General features: G+C 37.7%; 1 protein-coding gene across 2 annotated transcripts; it reads right to left on the reverse strand.

Annotated features, from left to right (window-relative positions):
* Window positions 1-155: 155 nt before the first annotated feature.
* On the reverse strand, window positions 156-22,377 carry Slc33a1 (solute carrier family 33 member 1). Of its 2 annotated transcripts, XM_027933943.2 has the most exons (6): window positions 21,226-22,377; window positions 11,410-11,600; window positions 6,714-6,898; window positions 6,357-6,474; window positions 2,857-3,072; window positions 156-1,984 (listed from the first exon to the last, which is right to left on the reverse strand). In XM_027933943.2, exons 1-6 carry the CDS (start codon window positions 21,998-22,000, stop codon window positions 1,817-1,819), a joined length of 1,653 nt encoding a protein of 550 aa, XP_027789744.1. In that variant the 5' UTR covers window positions 22,001-22,377; the 3' UTR covers window positions 156-1,816. The 2 variants fall into 2 exon arrangements, with proteins under 2 accessions (XP_027789744.1, XP_027789746.1); XM_027933945.3 differs by lacking the exons at window positions 6,357-6,474; window positions 11,410-11,600.
* Between the last annotated feature and the right edge of the window lie 4,208 nt (window positions 22,378-26,585).

Raw genomic sequence — 26,585 nt, forward strand, 5'->3', positions numbered from 1 at the left:
TTCACCTTATAAAGGCTTAAGATGTTTTAAAACTTCAAGTCATTAAAGATATATAGACTTAAAACTATGAAAGTGTAATGCAAAACAATATGAATATTAAGAAATCTGAGCTTCTTAATCCACAAATTAAAAATTAAAATACATTTCACATGTGATAGTTTAGTGGATTTTTCTTTATTTAAGTAAACATTTTGATTATAATACATAATAATGGACAACCATGTCACAAAGTACTGTCTGTAGTCCATGGCTTTGTGTAGCCTTCTTGCCTCCAGGGTGGGTATTTTTCCGGGTGATTCTTCAGGATCTGACTGTGATGCCCAATATAGGCTTTCCAATGGCAATGCATGCGTTCTAGAGGCCACCGCCCCATCTTTCTTCAGCGTGTGCTGTTTTATCCCACCCAGTTTATCCTCCATTACTTATAAAAACCCCTTTCTAAAATTCAACCTATGTCATAAAATTAACAAAATCAGGAGTTAGTATATATTTTCCTACTAACATAAAAGTATTAAGATTTATAACCCAATCTATTTGCCCTAACCTTTATAGAAATTTTGTAATTTCTAAAGAGTTAGAGTATCAACCCAACACGAAATATGCAAAGAACCTTATCACTGGGTGCACATTATAGATTGGAAATCACTAATGTACTTAGAGCTTAATTCTTCTGGAATAGCAACTCTTCACTGGTAACTACAGTGCACAAATAAGATTTTAATAAATGAAAATACAGTACCTGATTTGGCATAAAGTAATTATGAGATATTTTTTATTAGTAAAGTGCTTAAGAAACATTCAATTTTCTCCTACCACATTATTTGTCAAAGGCACAAAATGTCTCTGTCTCTTTAAAACATATTACTCATTTAAATTTCAGTTAATTGTAAAGTTTTACTGTCTTTCCCCCTCTTGGTAATTAAAAAAAAAAAAAAACTACTGGAACAATAATATTTAATTTTTATTTTCAAAACTTCGCCATGAACATACAAACAAGACTAAACTTGATCCCCTCATTAGCTGTCTGTGTGCCTTGAAGCACTTGTGACAAACAAAAATATTTAATCTTTAGGGTAAAAGTTAACAAGGAATCAAAATATTTTCCCCCAAATCAGGGTAGGAACAGGAGAAATCAATAAATTAAAAATCATAGCTTTCAGTTTATAAAAAATAGTCTGAATAATCTTATAAATCTTTAATGCTTACAAAAGCAGGAAATACATTTAAAATAGTCATTTTTAACACAGATTCATTTGAACAATGTAGATATGGTAAGAAAAAAAAAACTAAATTAAATAATGTTTCAGTAGTCTATATTCTCAGCAAATTCCACATAAAACTTAACCAATTTATAATTCCGAGTAAGACTTTAACTGCCAACAAATCAAACTAATTGTAGTTAAAACCTGAATACCAAGTTCTCTTCCATCTAATATGCTATACTGCAGTTTTAAATACAGCTCAATGACAGGTACTGAGAACAATACTTGACTGCATGGTTTCCACCGAAGACTACTGCAATGCAGTTTAAAACATGCTTTGGTCAGTAAATTAAAAAGACATAGATCAAATAAAAAAGGCCAGAGTAGCTGTTTCCGAACCAATTTCCTGACCTTAAGAAAACTTTAAATACATTGAAAAGACAAGGAAAAAAAAATGATCATACATAAAGTTACTACTTTTCAACATTTGGCATTTTATATTAACAATTTCCTTGCTTAAAATATTATTTTATACTCCTGTGTACTGATTATCATAGCTCTCTGAATTAAAACTAAACTATGGTTACCTTCTAGAATGTCCAATAGCGTGTGCATTAATTGCCTCTTTTGCACTTCCATGAAGATGGTGCTTCATCCTGTAACTTTTTAAATTTTGGACCAAGAAAGAACCACCAACCAAATCCAATAAGAACACAAATAATGGATTCCACATAATAACCATCCAGTGTTGTAACACATGAGCCGCCAAGTTTTTTGCAAAGCTGTTAAAAAAGAAATAATCATGAGTATTCCACAATTTCAAAATGGAAGGAAGCCAGTAATTAAAGTTTCTACTTTTTAATTAAAAGGATTAATCAAAATACATTTTGATAAAACATTTCAATATTTCATTCAATTCAAATGACAAAATGTTAATATGCTAATTATGCTAATATGCTAATGTAACAGGATTAAAAAACAATTTTCAGTTCTTGCTGTAAGCAATACTCATTTTCAAAATGAAGCTTTTCATATCTGGAAATGTGAAGAAGTTTTCAATGAACTTACTCTAGAAGCTGACTAATGCTACTTTGAAATAGTTTATCAACAAACCACTCACCATTCAGTTTTAGCTACAATTGTTATATGAATAGCCAGTGAATTTTTCCCTTTCTTATTATAATAAAACTTAGCTATTACTTATGCATTTACTCAACACTGTATAGGATCGTTACCCTCATGGTGGGGAGAGGGAGAGAGATTGTCCCTTCTTTGCTGAGAAGCATCTTTAAAGTGATGTAGTCTGGCTGTCAGAAATTGTTACATAAGTTGTGACAGATGAACTATATGCAAATTTCCTTTTTTTTTTTTTGGTACCAAGGATTGAACCCAGGGCACTTAACCACTGAGCCACATCCCCAGCCCATTTTTATTTTGAGATGGGGTCTTGCTAAGTTGCTTAGGGCCTCACTGTGTTGCCGAGATTGGCTTTAAATCTGGGATCCTCCTGCCTCAGCCTCCATTTCATTTTCTAGAAACTACATGCAAATGTGATTTTTAAAAAAAGATGTAGTACACAGTACTTCTAAAGGAAAATGAGAAAGTTATGTCTTAATATTAGTTTAATATTATCTAAAAATCAAAGCATACTTACCTCAACAGCATCAGGTGTTCGACAATTCTGATTTGATGCTCCTACACACTCTTTCACTGTGAGGGGATCCACCAACCAAAGAGCAACTGTAGAGGGCCAATTTCCTCCCAAATTGGACACAGTGTTTAAAAGGGTCATGTATGTTCCTCCAATAAGTGGATCACTAATCTTTGCGTTGAAAGCCATTATAGAAACATACATGCTGTACAATGTAATCTAGGGAAAAATGTAAAACTTTTCAGTATGTTGGGGATTGAGCCCAGAGCCTCCAACATGCTAAGCACATGCTCTACCTCTACACAGCACCCATATTTCCTATAATTTTACTTATAAAGCTATGATCCAAATTAAGGACATCAAAATCAGGCTAGAAATATAACTCAGTGGTAGATTGCTTAGCTAGCATGTGTAAGGTCCTGAGTCCCATCCCTAGTGCCGGACACACATCCCCAAACCAAAACCAAACCAAACACCATCAAAATCATGATCCTGAAAACTAATTTTCATTATCTTTACTGAACTCAATTCAACAAACATTTATTGAGCACATACTATAAGCCAGGCTTTAAGACTATGGCAATACAAGTAAGAAACAGTCCTTTTATGCCTGAAGAATGTATGACAGATGGGAAAACAGAATCAACAGCTGTGGTAAGGTGCAGTGTTGTACACAGAAGTGCACACGTGGTACCACTAGGGTACAAACATGAGAGATTAACTCCACCATGAGCAGTCCAGGAAGCACAACACAGAAAGTGATGGGTGCACTGAAGGATGCATACAGCAAAATGTCATTTCTATACCTAAATACATACTATTTTGTTATGCGTGTGCATATATGTATTTATGCACATACATGTATTATACAGGTAAACACTCAAAGAAACATAAATAGTTTTTTTTTTTTTTATCCTATACACACACAGAAGGAAAATAGCATTTCAAAATTTGTATAAAAAACTAAAGAGAGGGCTGAGGTTATAGCTTAGTGGTAGAGCATTTGCCTAGCAAGTGCGAGACCTTGGGTTCGATCCTCAGCATCACATTAAAAAAATTAAATTAAATTAAAGGTATTGTGTCCATCTACAACTATATATAAAAAATATATTAAAAAAAAAAAAAACTAAAGAGGAAAACCTTCCTAAAAGCAAACAGAACTTAAAAGGCTTAAATAAACCCTCTATTTAGGAAGATGGAAACATTGTTTCTAAGAATATTCCTTGAAACACTGAGACTCATTACATTATTCATTCATTCATTCATTCATTCATCTGTACTGGGGATTAACCCCAGTGTGCTTTGCCATTAAGCTACATCCCTAGCCCTTTTTCTTTTTTAAGATGGTTGCTAAAGCTGGTCTCAAACTTAGGCTCTTCCTGCCTCTGCCTCTGTCACTTGAATTACAGGAAAGTGCTGCCACACCCAGCAAGTTATACGACATTTAAAAGGTTCCTTTCACTGCAGGCTTTCTGATTGTCATTAGGACATAACTTCCTTAAGGGCAAGATTTTGGCATGATTTTCTTAGCTATATTCAGTATTAAGAATTGTTCCTGGGCCAGGTGCAGTGGCACAGGCCTGTAATCCCAGCAGTTTGGGAGGCTAAGGCAGGAGGATCTTGAGTTCAAAGCCAGCCTCAGCAAAAGCGAGGCACTAAGCAACTCTGTGGGACCCTATCTCTAAATAAAATACAAAATAGGGATGGGGATGTGACTCAGTGGTCAGGTGCCCCTGAGTTCAATCCCTAGTACCAGGAAAAAAAAAAAAGAATTGTTCCTGGCATGGAATCAGTGATCACTTAATATTTGTTGAAGGATGAGTAAAGCACTATTTACTACAGAATTGGTATGCATCATTTCTTGAACTTACTTGGTCTTGTACCTTTTTTCCCAAAAAGCATCTGGTTATCTGAATTACTTTGACTACATTTGGGGAAAGTCTCTAATGAAATCTAAAGTCAAACAAATAATTTTGGGATGGTAACAACATAGGTTTTCTTTATCTGCACAGTGAAGCATTGACTGAGTTAAAACACTTCTTTTTGGAGATAGGAGGTACTAGGAATTAAACACAGGCGTCCTTTACCAATGAGCTGTATCTCCAGCTCTGTTTTATTTTTTGAAACAGGGTCTCATTAAGTTCTGAGGCTGGCCTCAAATTGTGATCCTCCTACGTCAGTCTCCCACATCACTGGGATTACAGGTGTGTACCACCACACCCAGGCTAAAACACTTCTTTTGGGCTGGGGATATAATTCAGTTGGTAGAGTGCTTGCCTTGCATGCACAAGGCCCTGGGTTCAATCCCCAGCACCACAAAACAAATAAGCCACTTCTTTTAAAATACATATGTGCCTAGCATTAACTAAGTATGGGCAAACACACACACACACACACAAAAAAAAAAAAGTCTAGCCAGACCTCAATGATTTAGCAAACTATCTAACACGATCCACTACTGGAATTCTCCTAAATGATTTAACTGTGTGCAAAAAGCAACACTACTGAGCTTAATTGGTAGCCATATTTTTAGGTGTTTGTTAAAAACTACATTAAGAACTTAGTAAATTTAACTTTGAAAGGGTTTAGACAAGGTTCCTTGAAAAATAAACAACGACTTTGAAATATATATTAGCAATAACTGTGTTGAGTTCCAAAGTTACTGCTGGGGCTCTGCCATTTACTTGAATCACTTGCATTCAGAACAAAATACTTCATTCTGCAACAGAAGCTTAGGCAAGGCTAGAGCAAAAAGGAGATAGCTTCTTTTAGGGATTACAAACACAAGTAAGCAAGAAAACCAAGCTCAACATGCAGCTTCCAAAATCACAGAGTAAACAGTAACTTTCAATACAGAATCTAAACCATAGCCTAGTGCCTTTAATCCAGTGACCATCATTAGTTTTCAATACTTTCAGAAAGAAAAGATATTATAAATTGAAGAAAGAAAGAACCCAAATCTAGGGACAGACAGGAATACTTAGAAAGAGTAAAATTAACTGGCTTTGGAATCAGATCCAAAATGTCGTACATCATTTCTCAAATTTATCTGGCCTTGTGCCTTTTTCCCCATTAAAGTATCTGGTTATCAGAATTTCTTTGACTATACTCTAGGAAACTCTCTAATAAAATATAAAGTCAAACAACATCTTTCTTAAAAGATAAATGAATGAATCAATGAATAAATAAGAAGCTCCTTATCATGAACAGAACTCTCATTACATCAAAAGCTATCAGTTATGTTGTTTTGTTTTGTTTTATTTATGGTGCTGGGAGTTGAACCCAGGGCCTTGTGCATGCAAGGCAAGCACTCTACCAACTGAGCTATATCCCCAGCAAAAAAAAAACTTTTAAGTTTTAAAATTCACAATCAACTAATTTTTTCAGTGTGAGACCCATGCTGAAATAATAACATGTATTATATTTTAAGGCAGCTAAAGAAAAATACCTTCTTTACTTGGCACAGAACAGCTCACCTCCTGGGAAAACCACAGAAAGCTCACCTGGTGTAAGGCGTAACTCAGCAGCACTATGACGTAGTAATACAGAGGGAATCCTCCCTGGTGGTCTACTTTAGGAGTCCACCACACCAGGAGCGCATACTCCAATCCAAGCAGCAATCTACAAAAAAAGGAGCATTGAGTTGACTTCCATTTAAGATTAAAAAACACAAACAGAAATCCACGTGCCTATCATATGGAAGACGGCTGTATCTGAAACCCGTTGAAGAGATGAAAGTGCATATACATGACATTGACATGAAAGATGCTTTTCAAGCCTTTTCCCACACATGCTAAATTCATATCAGTGATACTGATGAATGCTCCCATTTTAACCTTTACAAAGGTTTTCATTTTTACCTGTAGGGCATGGCCTTGTAAAATACATTTAGTGGTTGTGGACCTGCAGTATATTTGCTGATAATCAGAGGCAATATTATCTGTAAAGGAACCATTGGAACTGCCAGTAGAGCTAAATGTTCTTTGGGTACTCCCTCTTCTACCAATTTCAGTCCAGTTACTGCATCTGCTGCTGAAAAACCAATCTGGGGAGGGGAAAAAAAAAAGTTATTTTAATTTGTCATGAAATACTTTCTTCCAAGTACAGATTCTTTAAGAAACCTCAATTTTATTATTGACCCACAACAGTTACAAGTAAGTATGTTATTATATCTGGCACAACAATCAATTTATATAAGACACAGTTGATCCTATGTTTTACTAATAATATTTAATAAAAACAACAGAAAATTTAGTATCTGTAGTAATTATACATGGCTCTGATTATAATTAAGTCTCCACTTCAAAAAAGTCCAATCTGTTACAATAAACAGTATGAAAAATTCACACTTGGGCTAGGGATGTGGCTCAAGTGGTAGTGCGCTCTCCTGGCATGCGTGAGGCCCGGGTTCGATCCTCAGCACCACATACAAACAAAGATGTTGTGTCCGCCGAGAACTAAAAAATAAATAAATAAATAAACCTCTCTCTCTCTTAAAAAAAATAAAGAAAAGAAAAATTCACACTTACTGAATTGTATATTTTAAGTTTAAAAGAAAGAACTTTAACTCCAAGAAGTCCAGTTGAAATGAGGTGTTGCTGCCACATGTATATATTTTTGATGATTTCTAATAGATCACAACAAAGCTCCTAAGGACATCTAATGTTTCACTGTAATGTCATTGAGAGAGTGAATAAAATTGGAGGGGGGATGATGCAGTTAGATTAATTCTTAAAAACAACAACAACAACAAAGACAGGCGTAGAGGTGCACACCTGAAATCTCAGTGACTTGCACGGCTGAGGCAGGATGATCAAAAGTTCAAGGCCAGCCTGGGTAATTTTGTGCAACCCCAACTCAAAATAAAAGATAAAAAGGGCTGGGAAGAGTTCAGTGGTAAAGGATCCTTCTTCAATTCCCAGTATAAAAAATAAATACATATTAATGAATAAACTGCACATATTGCACTATTGTGTTGAGCTGAAGAACACTAGCATTAGACGTGAGGCTACACATTGTACAGTCCATTTATATATACAACTTAAAAGCAAGAAAAATAAATCTATAGTTTTAAAGCAACTCCTTACACATAGCTAGGAACAGTAAAAATTAGTACAACCTTCTGCAAAGCAGTTGAGTAATCACATTCTCTGACCTACTAGCTGCCCATTGAAGAATATTAGAAAAAATATTCAGAACACCAAATTAAAAAAAAAACACAAAAATGGTGCATTTTATAATTAAAAAAACATAAACAAACTGAATATATAACAGAAAAATGACTGAGTGGATTAGGACAAACTGATATCACTACAGCCATTCTGTAGCTATAAAAAGCATGCTTTCAAAAACCACTTAATGATACAGTAATATATTTTGGATTAAAAAATTACAATGATCCAATTCTACTTTTAAAGTATATGTGTAAATATATATATGAAATGTATTTATACACACATATGTGTACACACATACGGAGAAAGAAAAAAAGGAGGGCTAAAAGAAAACATGCCAAAAATATTTATTTAGGACCCGCGATTGAACCCAGGGGCACTTAACCACTGGGCCACACCCCTAGCTTTTTTGTATTTCATTTATAGACAGAGTCTTGCTGAATTGCTTATGGTCTTGCTGAGTTGCTGAAGCTGGCTTTGAACTTTTGATCCTCCTGCCTCAACCTCCTGAGCCACTGGATTACAGATATGCACAGAAATATTAATTTCTAAATGATTACTTAGGTAATGTTATCTTGTTTGAACTTTTCAGCATTTTCTAAACTTTCTTTCCCTATCACTAAAGAGGAGAAAAAACTCACTATTTAAAATAAAAGTATTTTGACTGGCATGAGATGAAATCTTAAAGAGTAGTTTTGATTTGCATTTCTCTAATTACTAGAGATGTTGAATTTTTTTTTTTGTATATTTGTTGATCAATTGTATAGCTTCTTCTGAGAAGTATCTTTTCATCTCCTTAGTCCATTTATTTGGTGTTAAGTTTTTTCAGTTCTTTATATATCCTGGAGAGTAGTGCTCTATCTGATGTGCATGTGGCAAAAATTTGCTCACAAAATATAGGTTCTCTCTTCACCTCATTGATTGTTTCTTTTGCTAAGAAGCTTTTTAGTTTGAGTCCATCCCATTTATTTATTCTTGATTTTATTTCTTGCACTTTAAGAGTCTTTTGTTAAGGAAGTCACAATTATCAAGAATACAGACAACAATAAATGTCGGTGAGGATGTTGGGGAAAAGGCACATTCATACATTCCTGGTGGGACTGTAAATTGGTGCAACCAATCTGGAAAACAGTATGGAGATTCCTTAGAAAACTTTGAATGGAACCACCATTTGGCCTAGCTATCCCATTCCTCCACCTCCACCTAAAGGACTTAAAATCAGCATACTATAATAATGCAGCCACATCAATGTTTATAGCAGCTCAATTCACAATAGCTAAACTGAGGGAAAAAAACTAGATGCCTTTCAATAGACGAATGGATAAAGAAACCGTGGTATGTATGTATGTATGTATGTGTGTCTGTATGTGTGTGTATATATATATATACACACACACATACACACACACACAAAATGGAATATTACTCAGCATTAAAAGAAAATAAAATTATGGCATTGCAGGTAGATGGATGAAGTTGGAGAATATCATACCAAGCAAGGTAAGCCAATCCCAAAAAAACCAAAGGCCAAATGTTCTCTCTGATAAGAGGATGCTGATCCATAAAGGGAATGGGGCATGGGAAAATTAGAGGAACTTTGGGCAAAGGGGATAGATAGGGAGGAGTTATGGGGGCAGAAAAGATGGTGGAATGAAATGGATATCATTACCCTAGGTACATATGACTGCACATATGGTGCGACACTACATTGTGTACAACCAGAGAAATGAAAAGTTGTGCTGCAATTGTGTACAATGAATAAAACTGCATTCTGCTATCCTGTGTAAGTAATTAAACAAATTTTTAAAAAGTCGTCACATTACTAATGCCAATATGTCCATTAAAAAGAAGTCAATACATCGAGGTAACCAGAAGAATGAGAAATTATACTCCATCATATATAATGTATCAAAGGGAATCCTATGATGTACAATTAATTAAAACAAAAATAAATAAATAAATAAAGCAAAGCCAGACATGGTGGTGCACCCTGTAATCCTAGCTACTCTGGAGGTTGTGAGGCAGGAGAAATATAAGTTCAAGGCTAGCCTCAGCAACTTAATGAGACCCAGTCTCAAAACCAAACTTTTAGGGCTGGGGATATAACTCAGTTGGTAGAGTGCTTGCCTCGCATATTCTAGGCTCTTGGTTCAATCCCCAGCACCATAAATTAAAAAAAAAAAAAAAAAAAAAGAAGCAGCAGCTTTTTAAAAAAAAGAGTTGGGGATGTAGCTCAGAAATAGAGCACTTGCCTAGTGGGAAACCCTACCTAGTTCAATCCCCTGTATGGTGGAAAACAACAAAAGAACAACAAAAAACAAGAAGAAAGCAAGGAAGCTATAATATTACCTCTAGAGGGATCAAAAGATAGCAGTAAAGTGCTTATGAAGATAGGTTTACATAGATAAAATAAAAATCTTGCCAGGCATGGTGGCACATGCCTTTAATCCCAGCAGTTCAAGAGGCTGAGGCAGGGAGATCGCAAGTTCAAAGCCAGTCTTAGCAAAGAGCAAGGCACTAAGCAACTCAGTGAGACCCTGTCTCGAAATAAAATACAAAACAGGGCTGGGGATGTGGCTCAGTAGTCGAGTGCCCCTGAGTTCAATCCCCAGTACAGAGAAAAAAAAAATTCTGTAAGATTCCAGATTTAAGGAATATTAATCCCTCCAGTAGCAAAGCTCCCTCCAATAAACTATACTTACCTTTCTTTTAACATGTCGTAAAAATATTTCAGAACTATAAAACAGAGACATTTAACAGACTAAGTCACCAGTAATCTCATGTATTTTATGATTATTTCTTTTCAATATTTTAAAAAACAATCCAATGGATTTTTAAACAGGCTTCTAATATTCAAACACTTCCACACCTTTGTAAAACACACTCAGTTAATAATTTCACTACCCCAGAATTAATGGTATACTTGTTATAATAGTACAGAACTATTGCTGTTTTTCAAATATATATTTTTTAGTTGTAGGTGAACACAATATCTTTATTTTAGTTTTAGGTGGTGCTGAGAATCAAACCCAGTGACTCACGCGTGCTAAGTGAGCGCTCTACCACTGAGCCACAACCTCAGCCCAACTATTGCTTTTTTAAGGCATTCATTTCTACTCCCAGCATTAATGCTGTTAATTAAATAAATCAGCAGTTCTTCACACTGACATAAATCTTTTCAAGATCCCAAAACATTTATCTTACTTTGAAATTATATTTGATAACCTCATTAAGTCATTTAAAATACATTTAATAAAAATGTTCTTTTTTGTTGTTAAATTATAATGGCAGTGAAAAGGAACTTATATGAAAAGTTATTGAAACTATTCCCTGATATTGGTAATTATAATAGAATGGTACATTTGCTTTATCAGTTTCTTACCTTTGAAGTTAGAATCAGAAGGCAAAATGTCAGAACTGCTGGCATTTTTATAATTGTAAAAAGCAGCTTGTAAGTATCTGTGATCCCTTGTGTTTCTTCTTTTACTACCGATACTTCTTTGTTTTCTTTTTTCAGAAAGGCAACTAATGTCGTTGTTATTAAAAATATAGTTCCCCAGAAAAAAAGAAAATCTGAAATTAAGAATGTTTTAAATCTGTAATTAACTTTTGAAATGACATAACTTCATTGATGCTAAATAACTCTGTTTACAACTTTTCCTCAACTAAAAAAAAATTTTTTTAATTTTCTAAAAAATCAAGTGATATAGGTGCCTATCTATTAGGCCCCACATGAGGCACAACAAGTAACAGTCCTACTTCTGCTAAATCTGCATTAAAATACCCAGATCCAGAACAGGCATGCAAGACTTTACCATGGAAAAAGCTTGACTGAGTTGAATAAAACAAGGACAGGGCTGGGGGTAGGAGATGTTCTTCATATCCCAGAAGATTCATCAGTTATACTTACACATACCATTTCAGCTCTTTATTACATTACAACAATGCAGACAATAAGCAACTGATGGTTATTTACATTAGATTTTTCGTTTCTAAACTGTCCAATGTTTTTGATGTTTATTATTATATTGTGTGCATGTATGAATATGTAACAATAAATCCCATCATTGAGTACAACTATAATACACTAATAAAAAATGTGGGGAAAAAATAAATTAAAAATTTTTAAAAATCTTCTTAAGGCTTGATGGTACATACTTATAATCCCAGAGAAAGAAGGATCATAAATTAAAGGCCAACCTGGGTAATTTAGAGAGACCCAGTCTCAAAATAAGCTGGGCACAGTGGAGCACACCTGTAATCCCAGCAATTCAGAAGCTGTTAAGTTCTGAAAAAAATACATAATACTTTCACTGTGACTAGAAATTCCAATTAGTAATTTCTATATAAATCTTTAAAAATGTTTTCCAGGGCTGGGGATATAGCTCAGTTGGTAGAGTGCTTGCCTCGCATGCACAAGGTCCTGGGTTCAATCCCTCGTACCACATACACACACACACAAAAAAAAAAAAAAAAATTGGCAAGTCTTACTGTATGTTAATTGTACCTCAATAAAATTGACATAAAAATTGTTTAAAAAAATGTTTTCCAGTTATATACTACTTTAAGAGTTCTATTTCTCTAGGGGAAATAAACACCTCCTCCTCCTCTCTTCTTTTTGTTTTCTTTTGGCAGTACCAAGAACTAATATAGGGGCCTCACATATACTAGGCAAGCACTCTACCATTAAGCCACATCCTCAGCCCTTTTTTTAGTTTGAGACAATGTTCTGCTAAATTGCTCAGGTTGGCTTTGAACTTGTGATTTTTCTGCCTCTGCTCCCAAGTAGCTTGGATTACAGGTGTGGAATAAGATCAAACAGGTTTCAGTAAAGCTTGCAGCTAAGTTTATTCTTAATTTCTTTGTGCTATGAGGAAAAAATATCAGTACACACGAAAGGAGTACTGACAATGGATCATTTAGAGCCCAAATTCAAGGGCTTTCCATACCTCATACAAACAAGAGCAAAAAAACCAATAGCCAATGAACAGTTTAGCCTCTCCCAGAAGTTTATGAATATAAATATATTCATATATAAATATTTTAAATAATGACCACTAGATTATTTATTTTAAAATTCATGTATTTCTCCTTTCATTTATTGATTCCTTTTGTGGTGCTGGGGATGGAATCCAGGGCCTCCCACATGCTAGGCAAATGCTCTACCACTGAACTATATATACCACCAACACTTTTTATTTTGAGACAGGGTTTCACTAAGTTGCCCAGGCTGCCTGGAAATTTGGGATCCTCTTCCCAAGTGGCTGCATCGCTATGCCCAGCAAATCATTATTTATTCATATTACTTTGATGTTAGAGAACATCCATAGCATGATATAACAATCACTGTAAAGACATATCATTATTGAAAATATATAAATACTGCATATTAACAATTTGGTTAATTTTGATACATGCATTTTATCAGCAAAAACATTGATATATAAACATATGATCAAGATGTCAAAGCTGATGATGTTCAAGTTCCATAAATATGATTTTTAAACAAAGACCTGTAAAGTAGCTATAAGATCTTACCTAGTATACCCACCAATGCAAAAATTAAGAGCATGTAACATTCATCAGAGACCAAAAGCATACAAAAACTAGCACCTGAGTGTCTATTACATAAACACTGGGAAAAACAAGGATATCTCATTTAAATTTTAAAAACCTCTGACCAAGACAGACAATATATTATTCCTACTTTGTAAACAAACAAGATCATGAACCATACGTGCCAGAGGTGTGATTCAAACTCAGGTCTAGTCTCAAAACAAGAATGTTTCCATTACTTGACCAGATGCTCAGATATACCCACAGCAAGGAGACTCTTTTCTACCAGCCAGATACCCTTAAAAGAACAGGTATACATTTTAGTTAATTCAACCATGAGGTCTGGAACATGGATGCTACCGAACTTCTTTAAACTGGCTACTTGTATCGCACCCCCCCATCTCCTCCTCTCCATATGGTGGTATGCCAAAGGGAATGCCAATCCGTAGAATAAACAAACTTCCTAAAGAATTCATTCTATTTGTTTGTGTGGGTAGGAGTACTGGGGATTGATTCCAGGAGGCACTCCCAGCCCTTTTTATTATTTGAGAACAGAGTCTTGCTAAGTTGCTGGGCTAACCTGGAACTTGAGATCCTCCTACCTCAGCCTCCACAGTATTACAGGCATGAGCTACAAACCCACATGTAGCTTTCTCAATAATTTATAGGGAAATACTGCAATAACAATATATTGGAGAAGGAAAATTTCCAAGATTTATGATAAAACATTATACTTTGAAAAAACTTTAAGTTTTAAAGGCTTTCATTGAGAACTTTGGACTTTTGTGGTGTAGAATCACTCTTCCACCATTGGGAGAGAGAAAAAATAAGCAGCACTGACTGATACAACCTGCCTTGGCTCAGGTCAGGTTCCCTCCCTCCAGCTCTAACAATTCAGAAATCAACTTCAGTCCTTCAGAAGCCAATGGCAGGAAAGCAACCTGATAACTTCTGATCTAAATAAACAGTCAGGCATTCCTTTCACTTTCTTGGTTTTGGTAATGCTCTACTCCACCAGTCAGGGCATGAAGGGTCTGGATACCCACCAGTTCAAGGCTCTCATTTTCACAGCAGAGAAAACTGAAGCAATAATATTATAGTCTGACCCTGGGCCCTCACCTGATATTTAGCAGAAATAGACCTTTCTTTTATTCCACAAATCTCTCCCTTAAACATTGCTCAAAATAGCCAAGCCACTGAAGAGAACTCACACAAAACATTGTTTGGCTTGGGGCTTGAGATATAGCTCAGTTGGCAGAGTGCTTGCCTTGCATGCACAAGGCCCTGGGTTGGATCCCCAATGCCAAACAAATAAACAAACAACACACTGTTTTGCTTATACAAGGTACTCCTCTTACTTGGGGGGTTAGGTTTTTAAAAGACAGCATGTATCTCAAATAAAGGGTAAATACAAGGTTAATTTGGAAATCATCCCAATTTCTTATATTTCTTAATCCAGCAGGAAGGTACAACTTATGCAATCACATGTTATTTCATTAATTCCAAGAATGTCGGGTTTTCCTCCAGAGGTAGAAGAGATTGTTATTTCATTAGTCAAGCACCAACTGAAGCAGCTGGCTTTCAATTAAGGGGCATGTTATTCCACTAGACTCAAACTCAGCCTACCACATAGGACTGAGGCTAAGAGGCCAATATACTCAATGCTTCCAAGTCACCTTAACTCTGGTGCTTTTATTACTGAATACATGTCAGTAAATCACTGTTCTGGCCAGACACAAAATTCATTTAACTAAAAACATACATCTCTATTCTGAAGCTATGACAGGAGGTTCTTGCATCAACTTTTACAACCTTTGTACAATATGACATCCCTCAATCTTTTGAGCTGAAGTCAGATTTATAAAACTGTTGGCACTCACATCACATCAAGATTCAAGGTTGGAATCAGCAGTTGCAGTTTGGCAACTTCATCCTCTTCAGATAGTATTCATGTAATTATTCCAGTATTTTATTTTATTTTTTAATATTTTTAGTTGTAGATGGAAACAATACTTTATTTATTCATCTTATGTGGTACTGAGGATCGAACCCAGTGCCTCACACGTGTGAAACAAGTGCTCTACCACTGAGCTATAACCCCAGACCCTCCAGTATTTTATTTTATTACAACTTATATTGTGCTATAAAATTAACAGACTATGTAACTATCAGACCAACTAAAACAAAAGAAAAAACAAGAACACCAATGCTGGCAAGGATGGAAAGAAAGTGGATCACTCATTCATTGCTGGCAGGAAGATTTAATGGCATGGTTACTATGAAAACAAGGCCTTTCAAAACTAAAAATGGACTTTCCATACAACCCAGCACCTGTTATCTTAGACATTTTTCCCAGGGAAAGGAAGACTTATTTTCAGAGAGTAGAGTCAAAAACTAGAAAGAACTCCTTCAATAGATCTGTTACTAAATGAACTGAACTCCTTCAATAAATGTGTTACTAAAAAAAACTGTGGCATGTCTAACAAATACTTCTGCAGGACATGGTTGTGCATGCCTGTAACCCCAGCTACATGGGAGGCTAAGGTAGGAGGATCATGAGTTCAAGGACAGCTTGGACAATTTAATGAGACTTTGCCTCAAAAAAGTTAAAGAGACAAAGGCTAGGGATGTTTTTCAGAGGTAAAACACTACTGAGTTCAACTTCAAGTACTGTTTAAAAAAAAAAAAAAAGTAAATAAAATACTTTTCAGAAATAAAAAGAAACCATTAATACATACAACTTCGAGAAGCCTCAAAGAAATGATGCCAAATGAAGAGAGTCAGTTTCCAAAGGATACTGAATGATTTCATTTAAGAAATAACAATTATAAAGATGAAAAACAGATTAATGGCTACCAGGATTTAGGGATGGGTGGAGAGGAAGAGATGGATAGTTACAGAGGCAACATAAAGGAATCCTATAAGGAACCATCACAGCTGAGTAACCTTGATTATAATGTTAGTATACAAGTCTGGACATGGGATGAAATTGCTCAAAACTACACACTTAAACACACACACACACACACACACACACACCCCCCACTAGTGTGTACATACTTAACTTGTGAAATCTGAACCAGGTCTACAGATTGTATCCACATCAATTTATTGGTTTTGATGTTATACTATAGGTGTGTAAAATGTTGACAAGAAGAAGCAAGAAGGGTGCATGAGATTTTCTAAAAAACTTCTTTACAATTTCTGGTGAATCTATAATTATTTGAATATAAGTTTTAAAAAATATGTGGAAAGTTTATATAGGTGAAAGTTCTAAGATTGTGCTAGAATTCAAACAAAAAAGTTAGAAACCTCTAGGCATGTTGCAATCACCTATTCTACAGTTTAATGAATGACCATTGAATTTTAGCCAGTAGAGACAGTATTCCCAAGGAAGGAAAAGAATGAAATTAAAGAACAAGTATAAAATGCAAGATTTATTCACAATTGTGTCTAAAGAATGGTAAAATTAGGGATTTTATATTTTACATTTTTAATTCTCTAGAAACAGAACAGCTCTTTGTATTAGATAAGTCTATTTTGCCATCTCAGATTATAGTTTTTTAGTACACTAAACATGAAAGCAGGATACTGCTTATAATTAGTCACTGTGATTCTTACACTGATAAAGTTATATAGTAAAGGCTAATACAATTTGCCTCTAAATAATTCTCAACATTAGAAGTGAAATTCAAACTGATATAAGACAAATAATTTTTAAATTTACAGTGTATTTTGTAAATGAACTAACCACACAAAAGCATTTTCTAGTTCTTGATCAAGAAAACACACAATATCATTTCTTCTTTTCTTTGTATTTAAACAAAAAAAGTTTTAAGACTTTCCTTCTGGGGTGTGGGTTTTTGGTTTCTAATATCTAATTTCCCCTGAGTCTAACCCCAGCACTCCTCCATTTATCTCACTTTACCACTTGGGCCCCAAGATTTGAAAATAAGTTCAAAAAGATCCACCAGATTGATTACCTTGTTCCATTGAAGACAAAAAGGGAGCTAAACACAAGGGTTTTATATCATCATACTTTGAATGACATTAGCTTTTAAGATAATGAATTGTTTTCTAAATGTTTTAAAAAATAAATGGTACTTTTAAACTGTTATACATTAAAATTGAACTTTTGCCAGGCGCAGTGGTGCATGCATGTAATACTAGTGGCTTGGAAGGCTGAAGCAGGTGGATCATGAGTTCAAAGCCAGCCTCAGCACTAAGAAACTCAGTGACACCCTGCCTCTAAATAAAATACAAAACAGGGCTGGGGATGTGGTTCAGTGGTCCAGTGCCCATGAGTTCAATTCCCGGTCCCAAATAAATAAATAAATAACTTAAAGATTGAACTTTTAGGTGTTCAGCTGTGTGAGTTTTAACACATGCAGAGATTTCAAATCACTACCACCATAATCAAGATACAGAAGAGGCCAGGTATAGTGGTGCACAACCATAATCTAGCTACTTCGGAGGCTGAGGTAGGAGAATCACAAGTAGGAGTTCAGCCTGGACAATTTACAGACACTCCCCCCGCCCCCGTCTCAAAATACCAAAAACAAAAAATAAAAAAAACAAGGCTGGGATGTAGCTCAGTGTACAGTACCCCTAGGTTCATTCCCCAGTATGGGGGGTTGGGGGAGATACAATTTCATCACCTCCCAAACTCCCTCATGCTATCCATTAATGCTTACCTAACTTCTCCCCACCCACAACCCTAAGCTAAAAACTACAGATCTGTTCTCCATTTGTATACTTTTGCCTTTATGAGAACATAAGGTAATGTTTTAACCTTAGATGTGGATGCTAAATGATGTACTTCCGTATATATAACTGGTCTATTTAGTAATGGGCCAATTAGTCCTGCCTCAATTCTAAAAAGAAGGCCTAGTTGCATAAAGGGAATTTCCAGCTTTTCTTGAATATATATAAGATCTAGTAATCCTGGGATCCTACTGCCACAAGAAAACAATTTATTGGAATTGAAACTCTTACCTTTATAGGGGCATGGGTTTTCATGTCATCATTGTCCCCTCCAATTCATAAACTCTCGCACCAACTCAGTTGACTCATTTACATTATCCATTTACCCACTTCATCATTTTGGTTCACAAATCTTCACTATAAACTGAGTTCCTTGGGAACAGAAAATTCCCGGGTTTTATTAAATCATAACACCTACCACCTGGATAGCACCAAACTGGCATTTAGTGCGGAGTAAATGGCCTAGACAGTTAAAAAAATTAACACAAAAACTTCAATCTGCCATTTCTGGAATAAGGCACTCCACAGCAGGTTGTTTAGATATCAGGACTTACAGTGTTTAGACATCAGGAATTACAGTGTTGCTTTTCTCTGGTAGGAAAGTCCAGTCAGCAAATGATTATGTTTAGGTTTCAAGGTTTTTCCTAATGCTATCCTACCAACTATAGGAAAAGCACCAGATAAGGACTCAGAAAACAAACTACCAGTACATGTCTATCTCTAATCAGTTGACTTCAGTTTCCATATATATGAATGAAATATATGAACTTTTCAAGTAATAAAACTTTATGTTCTTCTGGATTACTTTCATCATTTCTTGCAGCTTGAAAGGTCTCTCTTTGCCTCTAAGGATTCTTGAAAACCAGAAAGCCTATTTCTTTCTTTTTTTTTTTTTTTTTAAACAAATAGCTTAAGTAATTTATTTGCAACTAAGCTTGTTAACACTATATAATTAAAATGTACAAAGAATAATGTTGCAGTTTTTGGTTAGATTTAAGTCAGACATTCATTAATAAGGAATCTTTGAATGTGAATATTCCAGAAATTTCTCTAAGCCATCTGATCAGAACAATTGTCTCTGAATATTACCTTATTTTGGAAGGTATTGGCATATTTGAATTAAACTCAAAAATTTTCAAAATAAACCATAATTTAAAAAAACTATTCTATGTTCAAACAAAACAATTTTAATAGAACTTTCCTTTCCAGAAACAATAAAGGAAACAAGGCATTCTGTAAAATGTGGTCCTGAACAAGTCACAGTAAAAAATAAATGTATACTTAACTCCACCTCCTCAAAACAGAGTCTACTTTCTGCTCTGCAGCCTTGGAAACAAGGTGAAGAACAGCCTATAAGCAACTTCGGGTAGGGGGTTGCCAAAACAAAGCTCAAGCAGTTGAACATGGACACCTCAGAAGAATTTGGGGGAACCTGACCAAAGAATCTGAATTGTATTTTTAATAACTAATACAAAAGTGAAGTGGTTCCTCCCAAGTAGCAGTGCTGCTGGGGCCTGGCCCAGTCCCTTGCTCAACTATACTATGCTCCGGAGCAAACCCCAATGCTTCTGCTCCAGGAGAGACTGTTTCCCTTTAGAGGTTCAGTGTCCAGGGAGCTCTTTGATTGTATGAATGAGGTGAGCAGCGACTCCACGGGGTATTTTAACCAGAAAGCCTATTTCTTGAGTTCAGGATTATCCTGGATCCCTAAAGGTACAAAAAAAGCCAATCTCAGCCTAATAAGGCTTTGTGTCTAAAGGGTTCTACTCTCATCTTAGCTTTTCTGTTCTAAATTTACTTTTTCAAGTACTACTTTGTAAACACAGAACATATTCAAAATTTTAAAAAATTATGCCTCCTTTTAATAGATTTTCTAAACAGTGCCTGTATGTTTAACTCTTCTTTAATTATCTAAACAATTTCATTTGTTTCATGATTTTTTCTTGTTAAGTTCCTCAAAATGATTGGTTACAGCAAGGGACTTAGCTCAGTGGTACAGCACTTGCCTAACACGTGTAAACCCTGTCCCCTGCCCCTCACCAAAAAAATCCACTGAAAAAAAATTGAAGGAGAATAAAACTAAAATGTTTAAACCCCAAAATAGAAGCCCCCTACAGGTAAGTTAAACCAAAAAGTAAACTATTTTTAGAATCTACTGGAGAAAAAAGTTCAAATTCCATAGTTACTAAAACAGCTATTCAAAAGATTAAGTAAGTCTAAACAAAAATCCAGCAAAGAACAAAATAACTGCTATCTGCAATGCAATGCCCAACTCCAGCAGGCAGTCAATGGCTGGCAACTCTAGGCTCCCTAAAATGGACCATCTCTCCATTCCTTGGCACAGGGACTGTGTCTTATTCACAGGAGGCCCTTTGAATCCTGTCACATGAGCGACTCAATGCTGTGTGAATGAATTAACAACCCTGCTCCATTCACCAGAAGGCTAGATGAGGACAACCGGCACAAGACTGGGGTGGGAATGGATCTGAATGGAGCTGGAAATCTCAATCCCACAAAACCCAAAGGTAAAAATGTGAGCCCACAAGCTAGCCTTTTAAAAAAAAAAAAAAAAAAAATGTGCATCTGTGACTCAAGCAAGTGCCCGTGGGTCCCTAAACTGAGAGTTTTGTTATTTTCTGGGTCGCTTCTCCCTATTCACTGTAGGGTACTGATCAACTACCACTGCTGTACAGCAGTCGTTCGGCTTTATTGTACTTTCAAAGCCCGCTTTAACCGGACAGAAAACACACCTCGAGTAATTTACCGCGAAGATTTCCAGCAAATTAAATAATGAGCTTCCCTGCGACGTCAAACACACTGTCCGAGGGACCCAGACACCTAAGATAAACTTAGCAGCGAAATGGTTTAAATACACTACCTGAAAGAGTAACAATTCCCCTTGGTTGAGGCTGAAACCGCAAATATTTGTTACAAAAGTCGGCTGATTCAAGGGCCAAAAACAAAACATTGCCCAAAAAGTAGCCAGCGGTTTGGCCCACGGAATTGCAGGTGGAAGCATAGCCCACGTTTTCTCGGGATAACATAGTTAATGCCCAGCCATCCACCGCGATGTCCTGAGTGGCGGCCAAGAATTCAAACAAAAAGAACGTCACGGTGAGAGTGACCACGTCGGGGGTCCTACCGTCCGTGTTCCCGAGCAAACGGTCCACCTGGGTGGACAAGTAGATCATGAAGAGTCCTAATATATACTGTGTAGGGACCAGCCAGGATTTGCGCCGACCGAAGTTCTTAAAGTAGACCGCGTCCACCAACGGGGCCCAGAGCAACTTGAGACTGAAGGGCCAAAAGACGAAGCTGAAGAAGGCCTGGTCCGTGTAGCTGACGTTTTTGCTCTGCAGGATGAGCGGGATGCTGCCCGCCAGGCCCAGCGGAATGCCCTGGAGCACGTAGAGGAACAGCAGCAGCAGAATGCTGCTGAGCTCGGCCCGGCAGCCGCGCGGGGCTTTGGGGAAGTCCACGGGGTTGGGGTCCCTCAGGAGGGCCTCCCGGTCCCCCTCCCCGCCCGCTGAGGCCGGGTGGCTGTCCTCCCAGCTGCCTGGCGGCAGGGGGCCGATCTTCATGTCCAGAACGTGGTTGAAAGTCCCTGGCCGCCGCTGCCGACTGTTGTCCTTGTGGGAGAGAGTGGGCGACATGTCAGAGACGAGGCAGAGCCCCGCCTGCGGAGGGCCGGGGCTGAGCGTGTTGGCTCCGTCGGGTCCCAGGTCCAAGGCGGGCGCTGTGGACCCGGGCCTTGGGCTTCCAGGAGAGGCGGGGGTCCTTCCCACTGCCGCCCCGAGCGCTCAAGAGCGCAGCCAGTCCCCGAGCCGGCACCGACGCCTGGGGACGCGCCCCTCGGAGCCGCTTCAGGGATCCCGGAGGAGCCCCCGGGGCGGCCGCGCCGGGCTCGGGGCTGGAGGAGGCGGCCGTGGTGCTGTGTGGACAGATGGTCGGCACCCCGCCACTTCCAGCCCTAGCCGCCACCAGCGCGGCAGAGAAGACTTTCTCCACAGGACTCCGAAGAACAGATAACTTCCTGCCTCAAGCTTCAGGAAGCGGTCCCTCTCTCAAATAGGTCCCCTCCCCGCCTCCAGAACTAGCCAATCAGGACACGCTCCCGCGACCTAGCTCGGAAACAATGCTCCGTGGGAACCCTTATTCCCTACGGTCCGGACCTTCGAGGGGCACTAACGCCAGCGTACCGCGGCGGCTCTGTGAGCGCATGCGGCTGTCTGGACTGCGTGGGCCTCGCTCATTGGGTTGCGCCGCCACGTGACGGGCACGCCGGGCAGGGGCAGCGCTGGGCAGCGATGGCCAGCGATGGCCGCGGGGCGGTACTCTTGGCAGCATTTAAGGCTCCGTGGGTGTAGTTAAGTTCGCTGTGGGGCTTCGCGCTGTGGGGCTTCGCGCTGTGGGGTCTGCTGCTGTGTGGGCCAGTAGGGGGAGAGGACCCGAGGGTACAAGTCAGGACGCCAGGTCGCTCCGTGCCCCAGAGCAGTGGGAAAAGGCCTGGCCGAGTGGCCTTTATGGAGTGACCGTAACTGCCGAAAACGCCAGGCTTGCCTGCAGCTGCGGGCGCAGTGGAAGGAATATCTGAACCCTGATGATCGTCCCCCAGCCTCCGCGGGCTGGGGCCGTCTGGTTCCACATGTGCCACTGTGGAAGATCCTGCGAGCTGTCACCATTGGCATCCTTGATTGTGCATTCTAAGTGGCTCCCCTTTCTTAGAATTCTTGGCAAAGCATAACAAGGTCTTGAAAGTGGAGATACCGAGAAATCAGATTTAATAGTTGAGTGATGCCCAAGAATTTTATTAAATCCCCGATTGTGTAATTTTCAGACATCGCTTAACCTGGTATTAATAATACCTTGTTTTTCCACTTTAATACTTTACATTTTTACCTTAATGATTGTAATTTTATACATATGCTGCCCGTACATGTGCGCTTCCAACCATAGATGATTCCCCTTAACTGTTTTGCTGTTTACCCCACAGGATGAGAGTCTTTTTTTTTTTTTTTAAGCAGAAAATGACAATTATAAAATCTTCTAAATTTTGTCAAAGAGAAGAATAGCTTATGGTGTCATATAAGTGAGACCAATCAGGATTGAGTTTAAAAACCCATAAGTGGAGTATACAACATTCTGGACTCAAATGCTATCTCTAAGAGTAACTGTGCCGTGGACGAATTACTTATCTTACTCTCAATTTCAAGGAATATGAGAGTTTATAATATTTACAAGACATCAGGAGGATTAAAGGAAGCAACATATGAGACCATGAATAGTCAGCAGATGGTTTTGTTTTCAAAGATAAGAAAATATTTAATAAGCTAGTGTTTCTTGCCCCCCACCCAACTCCTTATTATTTTAATAAACCTAGACTCTCAGGATATTGCAAATGTAGCAGAATTCCATGTACCCTTCACCTAGCTTCCCCTATGACAACACCTTATATAACTACAGTACAATAAACTCAGGAAGTGATCTCTGTAAAACATTAACTAGACTAATAACTAGTCTTATTTAGATTGCACCAATTTTTACATGCATTGGTTGGTGTGTATGCCCCTTATGCTGTATTTAAAAAAAAATTTTTTTTAGTTGTAGACAGTCACAGTACATTCATTTAATTTATTTATTTTTATATGGTGCTGAGGATGGAACCCAGTGTCTCACTCATGCCAAGCAAGTGCTCTACCACTGAGCCACAACCCTAGCCCCTTATGCTCTGTTTTTAAGTGCTGTGCCTTTATGGTGCCACACCTTTATAGTTGGAACAAAGTGTTCCCATTCTTTGGAAATCACTAATCTGTTCCATTTTTTTAAAGTTGTAGATTTTAAATTATAGATGGACACAATGCCTTTATTTTATTTGTGTATTTTTAATGTGGTGCTGAGAGTTGAACCCCGTGCCTCACATGTGCTAGGCAAATATTCTACCACTGAGCCACAACTCCAGCCCTAATCTGTTCCATTTTGTTCTTTGAAGATGTTGCCTAAGTTGGGTGCAATGGTGCATGCTTGTCATGTTCCTGGCGATAAGAACACTCAGGGTCACTCAAGGGGAACTGCGATGCATAAATAACCACACATGAGACAGAGATACCTTTTTCTTTGGGGGTCCTGTGAAGGCTCCTCTGATCTTAAGGGGGGAGGGAGAGAGAGAGGAGAGAAGAGAGAGAGAGCGAGTGAGTGCTGACCCCTTATATTGAGGAGAAGCCATTCAAATGAGGCAAGTGGTCAGGTTTCAAGGGGTTGAATCTAGTTTCATGATGTTTGCTGTCAGCAGGTTGACATCTAGGAAGGCCACACCCAAAGGCAGAGCAAGAGAAGGGGACACACAAAGGGCATTTCCATGGAACATTCTGTCCCAAACAGGGCAAAGGGGTACTATCACAAAGGACAGGCAAGTGTAGCTCGAACCATGGGATTGTAGGAATGCATGTCTTTGCATGAAGACACATTTGGCTGCATTTTTAGTACCCTTAAGATTGGGGCTACTGTCTTCAGCCACTTAAAAGTAGCCAGATCACCCGGAGTGACCGGCAGTGCCTCAAACCGATCAAGAGGGGAAAATGCTAGTCACATGAGATGGTGGCCTCCCACACATGCTTGTAATCCCAGCCACTCAGGAGGCTGAGGCAGAAGGATCACAAGTTCCAGGCCAGACTGAGCAATTTAGCAAGAACTGTCTCAATCAAAGTGTGAAATATGATATATCAAGAACTATGTAATGTTTTGAACAGCCAACAATAAAAAAATAAAATAAAATAAAATCAACAATCATGACCTTTGAACCAGAAAAAAAAAAAAAAAGAACTGTCTCAAAATAAAAAGGGCTGGGGATGTAGCCCAGTGGCAGGGCACTCCTGGATTCAGTCTCAGTACAGGAAAGAAAAAAATATATATAATTACATAGTATGTGACCTCTGGAAGTAGCTTTTTCTTTTATATCTTTGAGATCCATCTAAGATATTAATATATTTGTATCAATTAATGTCCATTGTCCTTTTAAATTGTGTATTAGTAGACCTTTTGATGATGCATATCCATGTTTTAAATAAAGAATCTCTTGCTAGGTATGGTAGTGTACACTTGTAATGCCAGCTGCTCGGGAGGCTGAGGCAGGAGGATCTTGAGTTCAAAGTCAGCCTCAGCAATGATGAGGCTCTGAGCAACTCAGTGAGACCGTGTCTCTAAATAAAATACAAAATAGGGTTGGTGATGTGGCTCAGTGGTCAAATGCCTCTGAGTTCAACCCCCAATACCTCCCCCGCAATCTCTTTTTTTCAAATATTTCTTTTTACATAGAAGAATGCTCCATCTTTGGTGGTTAAATCTCTGGGTCCAAGTCGACCAAAATTACAAACAATAAGATAAGTTACTAAAGCTAAATATTGGAAAAAAAATTTATGCATTTACCAAGTTAGTGTGTATACATTATTCAATGATAAGGGAGAAAAACTTTAGGGACAAATAACATTATCTGTAATGCACAGAAAATGCATCACCTATAGCAGGGCACCTTGTCGAATGCATGTAATCCCAGCAGCTCTGGATGCTGATACAGGAGGATAACAAGTTCAAAGCAAGACTCAGCAATGGCAAGGTGCTAAGCAACTCAGTGAGACCCTGTCTCAAAATAAAATAGAAAATACTAGATAAATTTATCTAGTATTTATCTAATAATTTATCTAGTATTTAAAATAGGGCTGGGGACTTTAGCTCAGTGGTCAAGTGCCCCTGAGGTCAATCCCTGGTACCAATAAATAAAACATCACCTATATAAGTCTTATATATATAATATGTATATTATATATGCACATTTTTCCCAGTAGGATAGCAATAATTAAATACCAAAGGAAAAACACTGTAAAAGTGAGCCTACAAACCTTTACCTCATTTAACACATTTAAGACATAAATCATGTTGTTGTGGTGTCTTAGACCATTCAGGCTGTTACAACAAAGATATCATAGAGAGATTGCTTATAAAAAATTTCTCACAGTTCTGGAGGCTGAGAACTTCAAGGCATAGGCAGATCCAGTTCCTAGTTCAAAGACAGCCATCTTCTTTGCCATCTTGTGTTCTCACCTGATGAAAGGGATAAGGGAGCTCTCTGCTATAATAATAATAATAATTATTATTATTATCAAGTCCACTGAGCCACATCCCCAGCCCTATTTTGTATTTTATTAAAGACCAGGTCTCATTTAATTGCTTAGTGCCTTGCTTTTG

This window comes from Marmota flaviventris, chromosome 8 (genome assembly GCF_047511675.1).
Source record: "Marmota flaviventris isolate mMarFla1 chromosome 8, mMarFla1.hap1, whole genome shotgun sequence".
NCBI classification, from domain to species: Eukaryota; Metazoa; Chordata; class Mammalia; order Rodentia; family Sciuridae; genus Marmota; species Marmota flaviventris.